Source organism: Oculina patagonica, chromosome 4, assembly GCF_052425735.1.
Source record: "Oculina patagonica isolate OP01 chromosome 4, crgOcupat, whole genome shotgun sequence".
In the NCBI taxonomy this organism is placed as follows: domain Eukaryota; kingdom Metazoa; phylum Cnidaria; class Anthozoa; order Scleractinia; family Oculinidae; genus Oculina; species Oculina patagonica.
Window position 1 is genome coordinate 49,900,630 of NC_135761.1, and position 17,655 is coordinate 49,918,284.

The window sequence follows — 17,655 nt, forward strand, 5'->3', positions numbered from 1 at the left end:
TCGATAGTCAACTCGGCTGCGCCTCGTTGACTATTTGCTCATAGAAAACTTGGGCTCGTAGTCTAATTGTTAAATAATGCACGCTTGAGGTCTATAAAAGCTGCTAGTGGATGCCCGAGCCGTCAGGCGAGGGCATTCACCTGCTTTTCTAGACCTCAAAAGTGCATTATTCTCTTATAGGACATAGGAAAATCATCTTCTAGTGGGTTTAGAATATAGCATTAAAAAGAGCATAGAACTTACAAGACTCGCGGCCGCTCACGGCATTTTACAAACGCACGCAACATTGGTAAAAGTGAAAGTTTAGTTTATTCTTTTCTTTGGCGGCTTCTTTATAATAAACCAAGATACCATTTCATTCATATTTCCTATTTATATAGTCCTTTCTCCAACTATCAAAAGATTCTCACAAAGCCGACAAATCTAGTTAAAATATTTACACATTCAAGTTTGGTTAAGCCTACTTCAATTTCATTCAAATGAAAAATTTTCATGCGTTCGTTTCGCAGCAAGTTTTTCAAATTCGCCTCTTACACGATTTAAAAAGAACAAAAGTGGAGTGTTCTGTCTTCAGATTGTGGCTAAAAACGGTTTCTTACCTCAAAGCGTTTCTAGAGTCCGGCTTGTTTTGCTAAATAATTTCCAATCAATTTCGGGCAGTTCACGGCAAAATAGTGGCGTATACAACTCCAAAGAAAAACAACAAATTTCAACCATTTTTTCTTCATCTGTCGCTTCCTTTGGCACTGTCTTACTTCCATTTAGGCAGGTAAAACGTTTCTGATAAAAACTCGCTGCTTTAAAGCATCATTTAAACAACAAAACAAGAGAATAGATGCGAAGTCGACGAAGTCGTTCAGCGAAATTCGACAAACAATTCGCACATCCGGGGTACCGGGCTTCTATAGTTTTCAGCTATCTTCTATTAAAAATAATGCCCGCTAGAATTCCATCGCGCGTATACAGCGGCTATATTCTAAAACTCGATGGAGCACGCTAAAGGTGGATTTCCACTGTCGCGTTTTTGTTTACGCACGTTAACGGGCGTAAAAATTATAAACGTACGTAAAATAAAATTTTACGCGCGCGATTACGTGCGTCGAATTTACGTTGTCCAATTTCCAATGCCACGTTTTTTTCCAGGTATTTACGCACGTGACGCGCACGTAGCGATTTTGGGGGTTTTGAAAAAAGTTGAACCGAGTTCAACTTTTTCGCGGCTGTCTGCGGTTACGCAACGATTTACCCAATCATACTTTTGGATTTCGTCACATGACACCACTTACCATGTGGAAAACCATTTTGTTTTAAATCGCCCATCGATTTACTTGGAAAAACATTCAGATGTAAAAACACTTCTCATCGAGAAAGACTTAACATTTCAAGAAATAATCTATAGAACTGACTACGGAACCCAATTACACGAACGCAGTAGTGAAAGAAAACGCCTGGCGTCAGGTCACGTAGACTTTGAACCGGGAATCCGGGAAGGTCGCCTCAAATCCTCTTTTACTTGATGGTGTCTTTCGGAAGTATTTATAAAATGCCTCTTGGTCATATTCACGCATTTCTTTTTCTAGCGTTTGGTACAAAGTGTTTTCATGGCAGCCATGTTGGAAGAGTCAAACAAAAATATATTTGCATAAAAATGTTAATGATTTTTTCCCAAAGGAAAAACAACTTATTGTTTTACTTCTCCAATATGGCCGACAATCACGCACTCTATTCACCAACTTGATAATTCAGTATGGCGGGCCTTTACGCACCTTCAACGCGCGTAAAAAGGAAACGCTTTTTATTACTTTTTACGCGACAGTGGAAATTTGCCTACTTATCTTTTTTTACGCACGTTTTACGTACGTAAATATTTACGCGTCAGTGGAAATCCACCTTAAGGCATGAACCAATTGTTAATTGTATTGTATTAGTCTAAACATATTGGTTGGTGAGGTGTGTTTCATTCAGACGTGATAGGGAGTTTAAGCAAATCGCTACAGCTAGTGCTACTACGGCTATCGGAAGTACATTTCTCATTTCTCCTTCGGTTCTAACAGCCGTAGCCTGAAGTCTGATTACGTGTGCGGTCTTAAAGTCTTACCGTAGTGGTTAGCACGCTGGGATTATTTAGCTCCTCTATCATTGTTCTACTGTTATCTTAGCATTTGTGTGGTCCAGCACGTATCACATCACTTGGAGTCAGTTTCAGTTGAACATTGCCTATGCTCATATTTGGTGGCCGGCCTGATACACTTCTCAGTCTTCTTTGGTCACGGAAGCCGTAGTAGCGCCATTCGTTGCGGTTTGCTAGTCCCCAATCTTACAGATACAGCCGTTTACCTTACTAACAAGGAACACCGTTAGTCTCACTAGCGAAGCGGCAACAGCATACAGTAAGTGAACCATTTCAGTTTCTAACGTGATTTTGAATTATCGCGCGAAACACACCAGTTTGACACCATACGCGGATCCCTGCTAGCATTACATTAACACGGCATTAGTGCTGGCTTTAATCAAAGACGTCCCTCACTCGCAAGTTAGAAATAAACGCGTGGAAGAGGTGTTTGCTTTCTAAAGATAATCACGTACTTGAAACGATGAAATCTCTGTTCAAAGTTTTTTTTTTAATTTTGCCTCTACCTTTCCCCGATTAGCTGGCGCCCAAGCGATTTTTAGGACAAAGAAACTGCATTATAGTGCATTAAAAGAAAGTCAACTCTAAGATATTTCCTTACCATTGGTCAATAAATGTTGCTTACAACTACTTATAAGCATCTAGAACTACTTTATAGGCTGCTCAATAGTTCACTGCTCACCATTTCCAGTGATAGAACTATCGGCATACAATGTGTTGGTACGTGTTTCAAAAGAAGTGCCAAACAAAGGGGCCCTATGTACAAAGAACATGAATGGAAATCAGATTATGAGGCACTTGCGTCAGCAAGACAAAGTGCTTCGGCCAAATCTACACGATTTACAGCAGATAAAGCGTCAAATAAAACTTGGTAAGAGGCAGCTGTGGCATCTCTTTGTTTCCAGAACAACAGCATTTGATAAGCCTTTTCATTCAAATGAACTTCTCTATCAAATTCTTGAATCTGTGCTTCGACATTTTCCCCGAGAAGCTGGCGCCCAAGCCTTTTCCAGTTATCACCAAGTTTGTGGGACAACTTTTCTAGTTCATTATCAGTAGGTGTGCCGCTTTTGACTACGAATGTAAAAATAATAACATGAGTCAAATTACTCTGCAAACAATTACCTTTTTAATCAGCCTTATTAATAACGGGGAAGAGGCGGGAGAGAGGAGAGGGAGGGGGGACTTTAGAGCCCTGCTCCAACTTTGAAGACGTGTCACTTCAAAACGATTAAAATGACCATTAAATTTGGTGACCTGTTCCAAAGATTCAGTTACCCGAAACATTTTGACGAAGTAACCAAATTTGACGTTTTCCATGGTAACTAATTTTAAGAGCTAAATTTTGCAGGAAACGCAATTTTCGAAAAATCAATATTACTTATCTGTTTAATGATTGCATTTAGATTTGTAAACCTAATTTAGCAGCAATCCATCAAATATTATTGAGTTAAATAGTGCTTTAAATTTTTTAAGTTCACGATTGCAGACTACATTTTTGACTAGACCATTTGTCTCTGTGATTTCAATATATAAAAAGTAGCCTCTATTTGGCCCAAAAATATGCACTGATATTTATCCGCGGACATTTTCAATATCATCATCATCATCATCATCATCATCACAGTTATCTGGAAATTCCACTCCGGCACAAACGAAGCCATTGTATAGAAAGGAAGAAAAATGTTGGCGCGTTGTTCTTTTCGTAAGCTGAGTGAAAGACGAAAAGAAAGTGAGCAGGAGAGAATATTTTTTCGTCAATATTCTCGTTCTATTTCATTTAAAACTTTTTCCATCGTGGAAACTAATGACAAATATTTTAATAAAAAGCTAACCCTTGAACCGACATGCAAATTCATACCCCCACAGTGGTACAACGGGTGGGGGGAAAGGGTTGATGAAGGCCCCTCCCCCCGCAAGGTTTCACTTCTATTGATGCACAGCAAAAATATTTTGCATTGAATAGAAAGCTATTAGAGCCGTAATCTTGGATCCGCCATCTTGGATTTCACTATTTCCTTAGACGGTCAGAAAAGAATGGAAACTGAAATTGATAAAAAATCAAGCAAAATTGCTAATTGCATGTGAAATTATACGAATCGTGCAATTTTGTTTTAAAAAACTGAGAATTATAGAATTATGCTGGCAATTCCTGCATGTAATTGTATGACACATAAGTAACATATCAATATTTTTGCCGTGGCAACATCAAAAACCATTGGCACAATTAACAAATCGAAACTTTTTTCGAGGAATGAATGAACAGCTACTGAAAGTTTCAGAAACATAGAGTAAATCCCCTTTTCCAAATTATGAAAAAAAATTAGAGGTGTGTGGTGGCATCCACCTCCGAATATCGCATAATACAGCGTTTGATTCGATTTTTCAACCATACAGTACTACAAAACTGACATGTCGACCATTATGAATCATCGTTTCCACATAAAATATTTGTTTTTTACGCCCTAAAATACTAAACTTACAAAATTCACAACTGAATGCCGTCTGGACATGTCTAGGATTGGTAGCCGTGGTAGTGCGTAACGAGCGTGGCATTTTGTTGACAGACTTGATCTTGAAACATCAAGTTCCGCGAACGTTTTCCAGTTCTGACATTACTGACATGCATGAGCTTATTATAGACCATGTTTACGAATCTCGAGAAATAAATTAGTTATTTCACGAATCACGGGAGTACTTTCGTTCACGGAACACGGAAAATAAATTCTTTCTTTCATAATTCACGGCAATTAAAAAATTAAAGACGATCACGCTTCACGGAAAACCCCCTTTCCGACCCTCCAACATCAGTCTGGTTCCATGCAATACACTCGACACACATTATTTATACCGAATGTAACTAAAAATATACGATACCTCGATGTCCTAAGGTTAGTTTGATTCGCTTAGAATCCTGACTGGTTAAACATGAAGACTTTATCTTGGCTGTACTCTGATCTACGAACGACTCTGTAAAATAAAAGAAAGAAAGAAAACACATTTGCTTGCTATAAAACCGTAATCACAGCCTCAATTGGCATGGGAAGGAAATTCAACACAAAGAAAAAATCAAAGGTGTCCACTGGCCAAACTTCCGCTGGATCAAAATTGCAATCTACACTTGTTAAGCACGCGTTCAGCTTAGGCCCGGTTCATACGTCACATTTCTGCCCTGTCGAATTCAATTAAAACGAATTAAACTCGGCAGAAGTTCAACGTCTGAATCGGCTGTCGAATTTCTGCCGCACGTTCGACTAGTCTTGTCGCATTAGCCGACAGAAATGCGACACCGACTCAAACGTCGCATTTCTGCCGTGTCGAATCTAATAAAAAATACACATATTTTGAGTTTGGCTATATAGTTCGGCTAGCCAGTAAACACAACTTGCAGTATAACCTCCAAATTATGTGCGACACAAGTGTGACGTATGAATCAACAGTCGCATTTCTGCCGCACTAAATTGAATTAAATTCGACACGGCAGAAATGCGACGTATGAACCGGTCCCCAAGTAGGACAGGGCGAAAAAAGAAACGGGGGGGGGGGGGGGGGAGAAATACCACGCTCAGCTCGCTTTGCTCGCCCTGCTCCACTTGGGAGCCTGCTCAGCTAAGAACAGAAGGAATCTTCCAGAAGAAAAGAAATCGGACACGAGATTAACTGTTTACAGCCTCCCTCTACCTCAGAATATCCCAAAAAAGCACGAGAATGGGAAAAATGCAAGCAAAGTGGACGCACTTTTCGCCACCTTCTGGAGCCTATAAATAGTTTATTGTGTTTTTCGTCGTTGTCCAAGGGCTTTCCATGACCCGTATGAGCTCTGTACTACTGGGATCAGCAATGTCGATAGCGTACTGTATGGCGATAAATAAATTAAGATGGTAAATTTTAAAGCATGTTTGGCTTTCTCAATTCTTGATATAACAGTCAACTTGCATGCAAGCAGGAGGTATTTGAAGATAGATGTATGCTTAGATGGATGCTTTATTAAAACTAAATTGCAACCCAAGGGTTGAATAATATAGTTTTTACAAAAAATTACAATGGTTAAAAAGGTTAAAATTACTTATATATACATCATGAATCGTTTACTTATATATACATCATGAATCGTTTAACCATTGTAAAAATTACAATGGTTAAAAAGGTTAAAATTACTTATATAAACATCATGAATCGTTTAAGATGGCTTTTAATTCAGCCAACAAAGATTGCAATCTTTCTGTTTCAACTCTGCTCTACTGCAGAGTCATCAATATGTTCTGTCTAATAAACTATGATTTTGTAAGCTCACATCATTCCAATCATCTTAATGTTCTTAAGAAAACCGCTGTTTAAAGGGACAAACAACCGATTTTAGCTTGAGAAATGCCAAACATTCACGATAGTGTTATTAATTTCACTGTCGCTAGTTCAACATGGCATCGTAAAAATAACGTAATGCATAGTAATGGTCTGGGTACAGCGGTATAGAGTCGTCCAGGGAAATTCAAGGAAAGACGTGGTAGCCGGCAGACCAACGAGGCGAAATGTTGCTAAGAGACAGGGAATCATGAGGACGATAATCGGGTTTTTGCTGTTGCTGTAATAGAGGAGTTCGAGAACTGAGACGTTCAGTTTGCATGGTGGCAATCTAAAGGGAACCTTCGATAGATGTAAGTGTTAAAGGCATTCAGAATCAGAGAGCAATTTGATAGGGGAGGAAGATTTCCAAAAGTCGAAGACTTTGGAATATTACCTTACAGATTCTTGGGAAGTCTAAATTAGTGTGTGTATAATTAATATACAAAAATATGTTGCTGTGAACTTTAATGATCTGTTCAATAACACAGAGGACAGTGACCAAATTACTAGGTAATAATCGTAAACAATACCATTTCTTCAGTGTTTAAAGATAATGGCTATAGCCATGGGAAAAGTGAGAACCGAGAGAATGAAAATTTACTTTAAAACAGAATTGCACAGCTTTGGAGCAAACACGCCAGAAACATGGCAGACTTAACCCTTTAAGCACCGAGAGAGTGGTATGTCTCTCTTTTGGGACTGCATCTTACTTCCCAAAGTGCCATATGGCACTCTCAGACATACATGCATTGTGACCAAGATAAAATTGTTCAGGGAGGATATCATAGAGAAAGGAAAGGTCTCACTACTCGGACGTGTCCAGTTGTCGCTTCACCCAAGCCCCAGTAATACCCTGCCTTGGCGATCTACAGTCAAAAGCGAAAAACATGACATTGTTTTGCAGTCTTACTGGCTAATGCTTAAAAGTTCAGTCATACCTGCCATGGGCTGCTGATTGACCACGCTCTGCCCTTCAACCTAAAGGAGCAATAACACGATAATTAAAACAGTGGCCTGAGTGTTGTCACAGAATGATACATTCTTTACATACAATAAACTCCAATAAGAGAAATCAGGTATTAAAAACATCAACAGCGGCAGCTACCGCCCAAAATCTACTTATTAGGATGACACCAATGAAATGTAATGGAAGTTAAAAATAGATGTTTACCTGATGCTTCTTCCGGATCTGGAACCATTTCTCCAACCCAGGCACTGTGACTGTTTTCGTACAGAATTTCCTTTCTTTGCAGATCATCTTTTCTTCCTTCACTTTTAGCAAATGCAGGCAGTCATCGTGAGAGCAATGGTCTGCTGAATGCTTTTTACACTTGTAACTGGTTTCCAAGCAACTGTTGCATGCAACACACCACTCGTACCGGAGGTTGCGAAAGCCAAATAGGTCGCATTTCAAGTCTGCCAAGATACGATCAAGATTGTTGTGAACTTCAAACGGTTCCATTTCTACTGAAGCAGAAATCAAAGAAGTCGAACTAGGATCCATTTGTTTCAATATGACCTTGATGAACCTTTTTCTGCATATAAGGAACATATTGTAAATGGGCTCCTTTCCAATGTAAAGCGTTGCTCCACCGTTGTACAGGTCAGGAGCCACTTTGAAACCGCAGTTATTGCACCAACCAATGCATCTTGACACAAGCTGATGAAAGAGCCCGTGGGGGACAAACCCATCCAGAAAATCGAGATACAGCGGGCAAGGGTCACAAGCAGATTGATTAATTTCATTCAGGCCTGGAGAAGATGATGCGAGTTGGGCTGGAACATAGTATCTCTGTTCGCCAGTTTCGCTATCTGGTAAAAATTTGCCAATCAACCCAAAGATCTCCATCAAGTTCAAAATATCTTGCTTGGGAAGCCCTGTCCTCATAGGTTCAGCAAAAACGTGATCGACAAGCTCCATTTTAAGAATGCCACTTTCCTCAAGTTCGTCCCAGCACATTCCTAACAGAGGATTCTACAGAACAGGACAAATGCAAATACAGTAAAGAATCGCAAGGTTTCAGGTAAGCTTTTCCCCCACTCCCCTTCCACCACCCCACCCCCACCAATAACCACATAATTTGCTGGCTTTCATCTAATAACTCCTTTACAGCTGGGATCTGTTGCTCCAGAACAGCTCTGTTTTCCAAAAAGAGGTGATTTGCATTCAGTCAGATTATTGGCTTACCAGTATCTTATTATGCAAGTCCATGCCCTATGCAGTGAGTGAGTGAGTGAGTGAGTGAGTGAGTGAGTGAGTACACCGTGGTACGATGACAATTAATTATGATGATTATTCAAAATAGCAGCCGGCTGTCGGCGGACACGGTAGCCGGCAGTTTGACGACACTTGCCGGCTACTACTCACCGAAGAAATAGAAAATATCATTCCTTGATCGGCCAACTGAAATCAAAGTTGCGGTAATGTTGAAGTAAACATTTCATATCAGAAAATAAAGCAGCTACAGGGCTAGAAAGTGCGACTCACTGGTCGCTAATGCGACCAAAATTTCATCTTGTCGACGAAAACTTCTGGTTTTACGGTTTACTTAGTCGCCAACGTGGCGACTTCATTTCTGTGTTAAGATGAATAACGGGCCGCCCCACCTTCTCAGGTATTGTGTCCCTCCAAAAAATTACATTAAAGATCTTATTTGCTTCTCAAACATTCAAAATAAGAAAAGAAGTCACATTGCTCCAATCCATTCTGTTGCTTTGCCGTAAAATATGCTATCACTTCGGAAAACTTGCAAATGGCCGACTGTGTTTAAAATCGCCCCAGAATGCATCTGGGTACGTTATGTATGCAGATGGATTGTGTCCCTTGAAAATGCATAGCTCTCTAACAGCCGGGAAAAAATGAGCCTTGACAAAAAAAGCCGACAAATTCAGGCTTAAAACGAAATTTTATTTTGAACCCTGAAAGTCAGTTAATGTTTAAAATAGACACTTAAATTGACATATCTTACCCCTTTATCAAATGGTGGCACGGTTATGAGTTGCTTGAAAAGATCAATCAGCCATTGTGCTTGTAGTACTACAGTGCTGCCATGCTTGACAATTACTCCTAGGTTATGGTAAAACTCCAACATTGCTTCTACTTCTGTCTTGTCCCGTATCCGACAGACTTTTTTGATGACAGTTTCGAGCTGTCCAAGTTGAATATGATAGGTTCCCCTTTTCACTAAGGCCTCAACAATTTTCTCAAAGTGGAACCACCTGCATATAAGAAACAGAGACCCAGCGGGTAATTTAAGAATTTAACAAGAAGCTTGAGGATTAAAATCGGGCGGTTAATAATTAACTATCCGCTTTGACTTGAAAGGCAGGGTTCAGTACAGCAGTCCGAGGTTTGCGTAAGTCACACAGTCTGTATGAGCTGTATTAGTGTGCATTAAGCAAATCGACCACATTTTTCCATGGTCTACACTCTTATAGACAATAGAAATGACCTCAGAAAATGTTTAAAACTCAAGTGGAACCACGAGCCGATAGGCGAGTGGTTTCACTGCAAAGGTTTGGACATTTTATGGAAAATTGAAGCGGTTTAGCAGCACTGAGGCGCAGGCTACATCTGCCGTTTTTGCCCGACAGGAGACTATCGACGACCAAAGGGTAATTTCTGAATCGGCCGTGCCCAATTAATAATCATATTTGAGACTACGAAAAAACAGGGTCTCTTATGGAAATCTGGGAAAAGAAGAAAGGTCTGCTGCTCGTAAGCTGCAGCTTGTTGCATGAGAGGACATCTCGACTGTGCTAAGGCTAGTACATTAATTTGTTTTTTTCACAAGTTAAGGTAAAAAGAGCAAAAATCAAAACTTGGGATATTTTAATGTGCATCCAGGGCTCTAGAGACTACTTTGTACACAAAATTTTAAAACAGCCAACATAATAATTGTGACCCTCCATAGGAAAATATGTCTTATCGAACATTGTAAATTAGTAAAACCGGGTTTCAAATTGGTTTCAAACCCCCCGAAACCCGGTTTCCAGTGTTTCAAAGGGTTTCATGAATTAATTAGTAAAAATCTATTTTCAAACTTGGATTCTATTTTTAATTAGAGTTGCTTGTAAAGTCGATTCTCTAATCTCACGGATTCTACAGCCTTAAAATATTCTTGTGTTGCACAATGAATCTATTACTTCTCCACAACAGGCGCTGACCAATATTATTGACGTTGAGGACTGGGACCCAAGCCAGGTGAAAGTATACGGGATCAAATAACTCAGCTATTGACCTTGGTAAGATTAGCATGAATTTGAACACAAGAAGTTGGGAACATGAGTTACTAGGGAGGGAGATATTTAATATATTTACGACCAACAGAGAAACCATGAATGCACTTAACTAGAGTACAAACTACTTTTATTAATTTACATGTTACAGTTAAGCTTAAAAGCCTGTGCACTAACATACATGTAGAACAAGCACATCTCAACCTCCGCTTCCCAAACGTTGTTTCTTTTTTATTAATTTTTAATTAAAAAAATTAAAAAAAAAATTGCACTAAACCTGAGTACAACTACTTTTAACAGTTAAGCTTAAAAGCCTGTTCACTAACATAGAACAAGCACATCTCAACCTCCGCTTCCCATGATAATGATTTTCTTTTTACCGCTGCCTTTATTAAAACTGAAAAAACGAGAGAGCTAATGTGACACGTCACAAATTTGGTTACCAACAGACGAAAAAAAAAAATACTTTCAGCTCCATACCTGATTGGTAATTCTTCTTTCATGTATGGCTCCAGATTCAACACCTCCAAAATCTTCTTTCTCAGGGCTTGAACTCCATCATCTTTCAATGAATACTTGTTTTCAACACTGAAAAGTGGCCTAACCACATGTTCCTGGTATTTCTTTTTAGTTAAGCTCTTCTGGACACATCGAAACATCTGTTCGACATCTTCTACAGGTGTATCGGCATGCGTACCTACAATGAACACTGGAGGGCGAAGGTACGATATGTTCCCAGGGCCTTTGACAATTTCATCTGCGGTAGGCCTAATACTGTGTACAGAAACCAACCAGGACAAGAGATTGTCCAAGTTGGTCTCCTGGTTTGGGTTTTCCAGCCTCTTTTCATTAACTCCTTGTACAAAGTATGGTTCTGCTTCTTTGTTCAAATCCTTGCTCAGGTTACACACAAGAATGAATAGTGCTCGAGGAGACATGAATACATGATGGGAGGCATAGTAAAGATGCTGTCCAGCAAAATCCCACAGACTTAAAATGTATTCTTCAGCTTTGTTGTCATTCTTCAATTTCAGATGCTTTAAATATTCCACAACATGCTGCATGACATTCTTTTGAAAATCTGTAGTGGTACCAACATCAAGGTCAATATCGGCATCCTCTTGTTGAGTTAGATCAACACTGTCATCGTCCAGCAAATTGTTGCCCTCCTGGAAAAGGTAAAGAAGGTTTAGCAAAAATCGGACAGTAATAATGGTAAGTATCGAAAATAAAGAAACTATGACTGCTTGACAAACACATCCCATGATTCACAGTATTAAAAAGGTCTGTTGCTATGGTTCTGTCGACCAATTTTCAACTTGTGTGTAACCCATTGACTTCTAAATTTGTCAAAAAGGTTTGCTGAGGGATCATTTTCACTGGACCATCTGTGACGTAATTACGTGTCAAAACAAATGCTAATAAAGTCTGTCTTACGAATCATACCGAAAAAAGCACGATGTAATGAATTGGGCCAGAGATACCCGCAATAAACTACCAATCTTTACTCTGAATATTAAAGCGGAGCTTCACCTTTCCTACCACGGACACTTAAGTTAAAGAAAATGTTTACTTTCTTGGATGGACGTTTCAGTGAAAACTTTTTCAACGAGAGAAAAGGCGACTGAAACCGCAAAAAAAAGGAGAAAAAAAGAAACCGTAAAGGGCAAAAATGATGTTTTGTCTGAACGTGACCCAATACTAGCCTCGAAGTGGTCTGCATGTTCACAAGAGTTTTTCGCGAGTTTGGCGATAATTCTCTTCCGATAAGGGCAGCCAGAAATAGGCATTTATTGCAATTCACAACCCTTTTTAACTCGGAAAATTCCGAGTTTAGTTATGGGGCCGATTTCACTCCTTCCATCCTTCACTCGATTCCTGTCCACAATTTAATTCAATTAATTAATTAATATCAAATTGAATTAATCAATTGACTTTGTGAAGCGAGTAGGGGGCTGGGTAAAATGCGATCCATATCTGTGTTACTTTATATGAAGTACACAAATGCTATATATTTGTTTCTGAAACCCCAAAGTTCTCCTTGTGGTATGCATTCTTTCAGGCGTAGATTCAAGCACACGGAATTTTGTGCTGAACGCATGCGCATATATGAAGTACACAAAGGCTATATATTTTCACCAAATCTTACTGAGAACTGGTTAAAACTCAAAAAAATTGGGGTTTCAATTTATCGCCAAGTATTTCCGAAAAAAATTCGATGGTACTAGAAAAGAGTTAAATTTGAATGAAATATTCATCTATAAGCCGAGGCCGAGCGATCATCAACAAACGAAAATTATTAGCAAGCGTTTGTAATTTATTCTTGGTCATTACCTTTCATTTTAGTGGCGGCTCTTTAGAAACCATTTGGTTTAATGAAGCAACGTTAGGAATGAAGTTTTTATTCGCCTTCTCTTTGATATTTAGGCTGGAACTCGTCGTCCATCGGCTCGCTCTGGAATATTATTTATTTTGTCGGCGTACTGTGATCGTCTTTTGAACAGACGAGGGCATTCGAAATCCCGCATGTCTTAAACAATTTCCTTGCAATCTCTTCTACAATAATTATTTCTGCCTGAGACTGTTCTTGAGACTGTTCCTTTCCTTTTGTTCCTTTCCTTAAATTTTAGTTAAATTGCAGAATCACTGCTAACGTGACTTTTCAAGAGAAGAAGGGTCAGGAATCGATCTTTTTGGCTTGTTGTGGCGACACCAGAAACTGACCAATCAGAAGCTGCTGTTCCCACGCGCTTGGTAAACATTGTAACACGATCTGACAGAAATCAGCTTGATGTAATATTCTTGTTCGAAACCGAAAACTTAAAATACCACGACTTCTCTGCTAAAAGAAACCACTCCAGTAAAGTTTGATTGGATTCAGAGTACTAGACAAATACTGGTAACAGCACATGTTTCGTTTTGATGACATTTAAAGTTCACCCGCTTGATCTGCTTGATCTTTTCGCTAACAACTTGGCGAATTGCGACGATTTGAAGATTTACTGAATCATCCCGTATTCTCTGGCGATTTTGCAGTTGTTCTGAACTGTCTCTACCTCGGCAACAACTTTCAATTTGAAGGTTTAGTTGTTTGAAAACCAGTAGCTTTTGGCATGATGATCGATAACCGCTTAATTCTTCAGAAGAATGCATGATTGTTTGAGATAGGATTCTGAACTCAGGTGAATGTTTTGTCACGCTTGTGTACGGTTCTATTAATAATTTCATTCTTTATCAGTGTTTTGTTGCTTTTCAATTAGATAGTTGTGATTTAACGAATATGTTGACTGGCTCGCTGCACGTGGATTGTTTTAAAGTTTGAAGGAAAAATTGGGTCGGCTTATAGCCGAGTGATTTGGGTTTATTTTTTGTCAGTCTAACTGGTTCCAAAAACTAAAAGTCTAGGGTCTCGGCTTTATATAGCCGAATAAATACGGTACATGCATGCTTAACTACCAGCCGAAATATTGTACTAATGTCAGTTTTCTCGAAATAGACCAAAACTTAATTTTTCTAATGATATTATTATTTTGCCTAACCTTCAAAAAACAAAAAGGAAATATAAAAAGAAAGAAAACAATTTGCAACTGATGGGAACTCTATCACTTGCCCTTTCGGTCTGCTCTCGATGAGCAGCTAGATGACAATGAAACTAAGCTAGTGAAGTAAACTGAATAGTGGAAAGTTTAACATCATTTGTTTTAGCAAATCTCTATTTGTCAGTTTGTTGTTTTCGATTCTTGTTTCATAATAAATTTTCCGAGTTTAGTGGCTCCTAGCCACTTTGAATAGTTATTAATTATTGGAACAATCCAGCGGTGTTGATTTCTAAAGTTGTTGAAAGCCTCGTTTGTCATCACTTTGGATAACAAATTGTCACGTTCCATTGCTAGAACTTTAAATGATGCTAGTAGTCAGTGGTATTTAACCTTAGAGAGTCAGGTGCTGTCATCACCGTTCTTTTCCTTGCTTTAGGTAAAACCTTTAACACAATTTATAACTATAGTTCGCTGTAAAAATTTTAGAAATTCTCGGCATTCCAAATGCTTTTCTGGTTTAAATCACCAGGTCCGTAACCAGACCTTTGCCATAGATGAGGCAAGATCTTGGTAGTGGGCTCTGGGGGCATGCTCTCCAGAAAATTTTGAAATCTAGAAGCTCTGAATCTCTTGCAGAGACATTTTTCATGAGGTATTTGTTGAGAAAAATCAACCTTGTTCAACTGGGGATTATTTCCCAACAAAACATAGTTTGTTTTTTATTTTGGGTAAAAATTAAGACGAGGCAAGTGCCTCATCTTGCCTCTTGCTAGTTACGGCCCTGCCTGGGACTTAATTATTTGAAGATCTTTATTATTTCGGACCCTTATTGAATTGTATTCAACACTGAAGACAACAACATGAAACAAACAAATTTTGTTTTTTATTGCTGTTGATTTTATGGCAGTGAATACATAATAAGACCGAATGGATTGTAAACGATAATTGCAAACATTTAATATAAATTTACATTTTTGGCTGACGTTGTCATCGAAGTCCCGTTGTTCTTGATGACTAAAGCTCGGAGGTTTCTTGGTTACTTGGATTTATTTTTTATTTATGACGCATCAATTCTCCCTGAACAGCACTGCCAACGAAATTATATTATTAAGCACCGGCAGTGGTTAGATGTTTGGCTCACCTGCTCCTTGAAATTGGAACAGTCTTTTAAACTGAGAATGCTGCTTCTGCAATATGCTGGCTACATTGCAGTTAAAAGTTCCACAAGTGGGAAATAGACGGTATTATAGACGTCTAACTCTGCAGGATATACATATACCTTCTTCGAAAATTAATTTTTTTGAGTGTTTGAATATCAACTTCAAATAATTCTTAAAAGTGTGGTATGTTCATGAGAAAAAGAGGTAAAACAGAAACATATCTTTTCAACATTAAAATAAGAGCTTCATTTCCTCTGTTAATTCATCATGACTATTACCTGCTCTTCAGGAGAATCTTGGTAAGCCTCTGTTTCTTTCAGGTCTTTGGCTATTATCATTGCTATGTCTTCAGAAAACTGAGACACGCCAGGTTTCTTCTCTTCTGTGAGCTGCCAGTTCTTAACTTGGTCAACCTCCACTTCAAATTTCGATGGATCAACTTCAATTCCTTCAGTACTGTCTTCTCGAGGATCAAAAGGGATGCCGACAAGCGATTTCTTCAGCTTTGTTTTTCCAGCACCAGCTTGACCAATAAGCATAATACGACCACGGTGAACTTTTACCTTTCCATTCCGCATTGCATTTTGAAAAGCGAGCACGGCTTCACGTCCCTGAACGCGGATCTCTGGCGGGACTGTTGAGTCTGAAGCTTCAGCCACTGTATCTGATAGGCAAAATCTGTCGGCCAGATCATTACGACCTACCAAAGTATGACTTAATGAGTCGTATAAAACTTTGTAAGTTGCAGCTAATCCATTATTTTGTTTCCAATGTAACAACATCCAATACACCTGTTCGGAGAGTTCCACATTTTCTCTCTCAAGCGCATATAAAATGGCTTCTTCTATTCGTAGCCGACGGCCAAGCGTACGCCAGCTTGCACCAATTTGAAGTGATAGTTCTTCTAGTTCATCATTGCTTGGGGTGCCTCGAATAACTGCAATTTGCAAATTTAATAACATTTGTCAATTCAATAACTTAAAGTTGAAACATAAAAATAAGTTATTACGCGTTATCAATACTGTCAAAGGTTTATCCGAAAACATTTTGTTGTGTCAAGAAATGTACTCGTGAGAAACTCCAGGCTTTTGTTTTTGTTCTGTCTTCATATGGCCGCGTTTGGTTGTGAATGCTGCCTTAATGGCCTGGAGCCATTAAGGTCATAGAAAAAAAGATAAAAGGTAAATAGTCCTGAATTAATTAGCATAATTTCAGAACTGATAGCATTTACAGAAAACTCACGAGTCTTTATCTACACACTTTGAGTCCACTTTTTTATGCCGCAACGAGATAAATTAATTTATTCGTATTTTGAGGCATTTTAGGGCCGTTTGTACGAATAAATTTCATGCATGTGCTTAATTAATTCCTATTTGACTTTTCCTTTTTCCTATGATAACCCTTTTGCAATTAGGTGTATGTCAATTAAATTGAAAATGAAAAAACACACACACAAAAAAAGACCACATTCGTCCCTCAGCTGTCCCCATAATGACAGTGTATTTCTTTTGAATCATAGAATGATGCAATTGTAGGGCTGTCCACAAGTTGTTCGGTAAATTTTTGGCAACTATTTAAAGCACATTTTTCCCCTTCAGGCAACTCAGTTTTTGGGCAAATTTCTAGACCGGAGATTTTCGAAGATTTTCCGAGTGTTGTTCGAGGGCCATACGAACGTTTCTGCAAACTCGTCAGCAAATATGACGTCATCGATGTCTTCGCAATTTTTATCAGTGAAAGAAATCCTTGTAATTCAAGACATTTACGTTTTGCAGGCCAAAATGATTTTGGCCTTAAAACATCATTTAGATACTTTCGTTGGAGTAAAATTGCATGAAAATGCTTTGAAATCTTATCTTTGAAGGGAAATTAGAATTATTTGGAGTAAATTTCTTAATAAAAAGCAACGTTTTGGACTTTTTGGAGAAACGTTTTGGGAAATTTGGAGCAACTTGTGGAAAGCCCCAGCAATTGTGAAATAACATGAACATGTTGTATGTTATGCAGACCACGAAGCTATATTATAATTGTATAAATAGTAATAACAAAGAAATGTGTTTTTATAGCAGATTCTGTCTACAAGAGTGACTATAAAATTTAATTACCTTGAGGTGTGGTCATTTTGACTCACTAAGGATCCAGTGGAGCATTCACCCTTTATCTCTCTTTCTAGTGGAGTTACGTACCCTACTCTGAGACAAATTATGGAAACAAACATGAAATATTATTCAAATTTGATCTC

General features: G+C 38.6%; 3 protein-coding genes across 3 annotated transcripts in view; 1 reads left to right on the forward strand and 2 right to left on the reverse strand.

Annotated features, from left to right (window-relative positions):
- LOC144650412 (uncharacterized) overlaps positions 1-17,655 on the reverse strand; it is a 264,303-nt gene that overhangs the window by 150,050 nt on the left and 96,598 nt on the right. The gene's annotated exons all lie outside the window — the stretch shown is intronic.
- LOC144650452 (uncharacterized) overlaps positions 1-17,655 on the forward strand; it is a 141,042-nt gene that overhangs the window by 106,112 nt on the left and 17,275 nt on the right. The gene's annotated exons all lie outside the window — the stretch shown is intronic.
- LOC144647958 (uncharacterized) lies at positions 1,920-17,534 on the reverse strand. The gene is made up of 9 exons (XM_078507625.1): positions 17,519-17,534; positions 16,129-16,350; positions 15,692-16,077; positions 11,195-11,883; positions 9,445-9,694; positions 7,647-8,450; positions 7,414-7,453; positions 5,009-5,101; positions 1,920-3,205 (listed from the first exon to the last, which is right to left on the reverse strand). The coding sequence occupies exons 1-9, from the start codon at positions 17,532-17,534 to the stop codon at positions 2,919-2,921; spliced, it is 2,787 nt and encodes a 928-aa protein (XP_078363751.1). The 3' UTR covers positions 1,920-2,918.

Bases quoted from the DNA above. Each gene is read 5' to 3' on its own strand.
- LOC144647958 (XM_078507625.1), bottom strand. The intron at 16,078-16,128 runs GTCATACTTTGG...TTTGCCTATCAG, and splicing joins AGTTTTATACGACTCATTAA to ATACAGTGGCTGAAGCTTCA. The intron at 8,451-9,444 runs GTAAGATATGTC...CCTGTTCTGTAG, and splicing joins TGCCACCATTTGATAAAGGG to AATCCTCTGTTAGGAATGTG.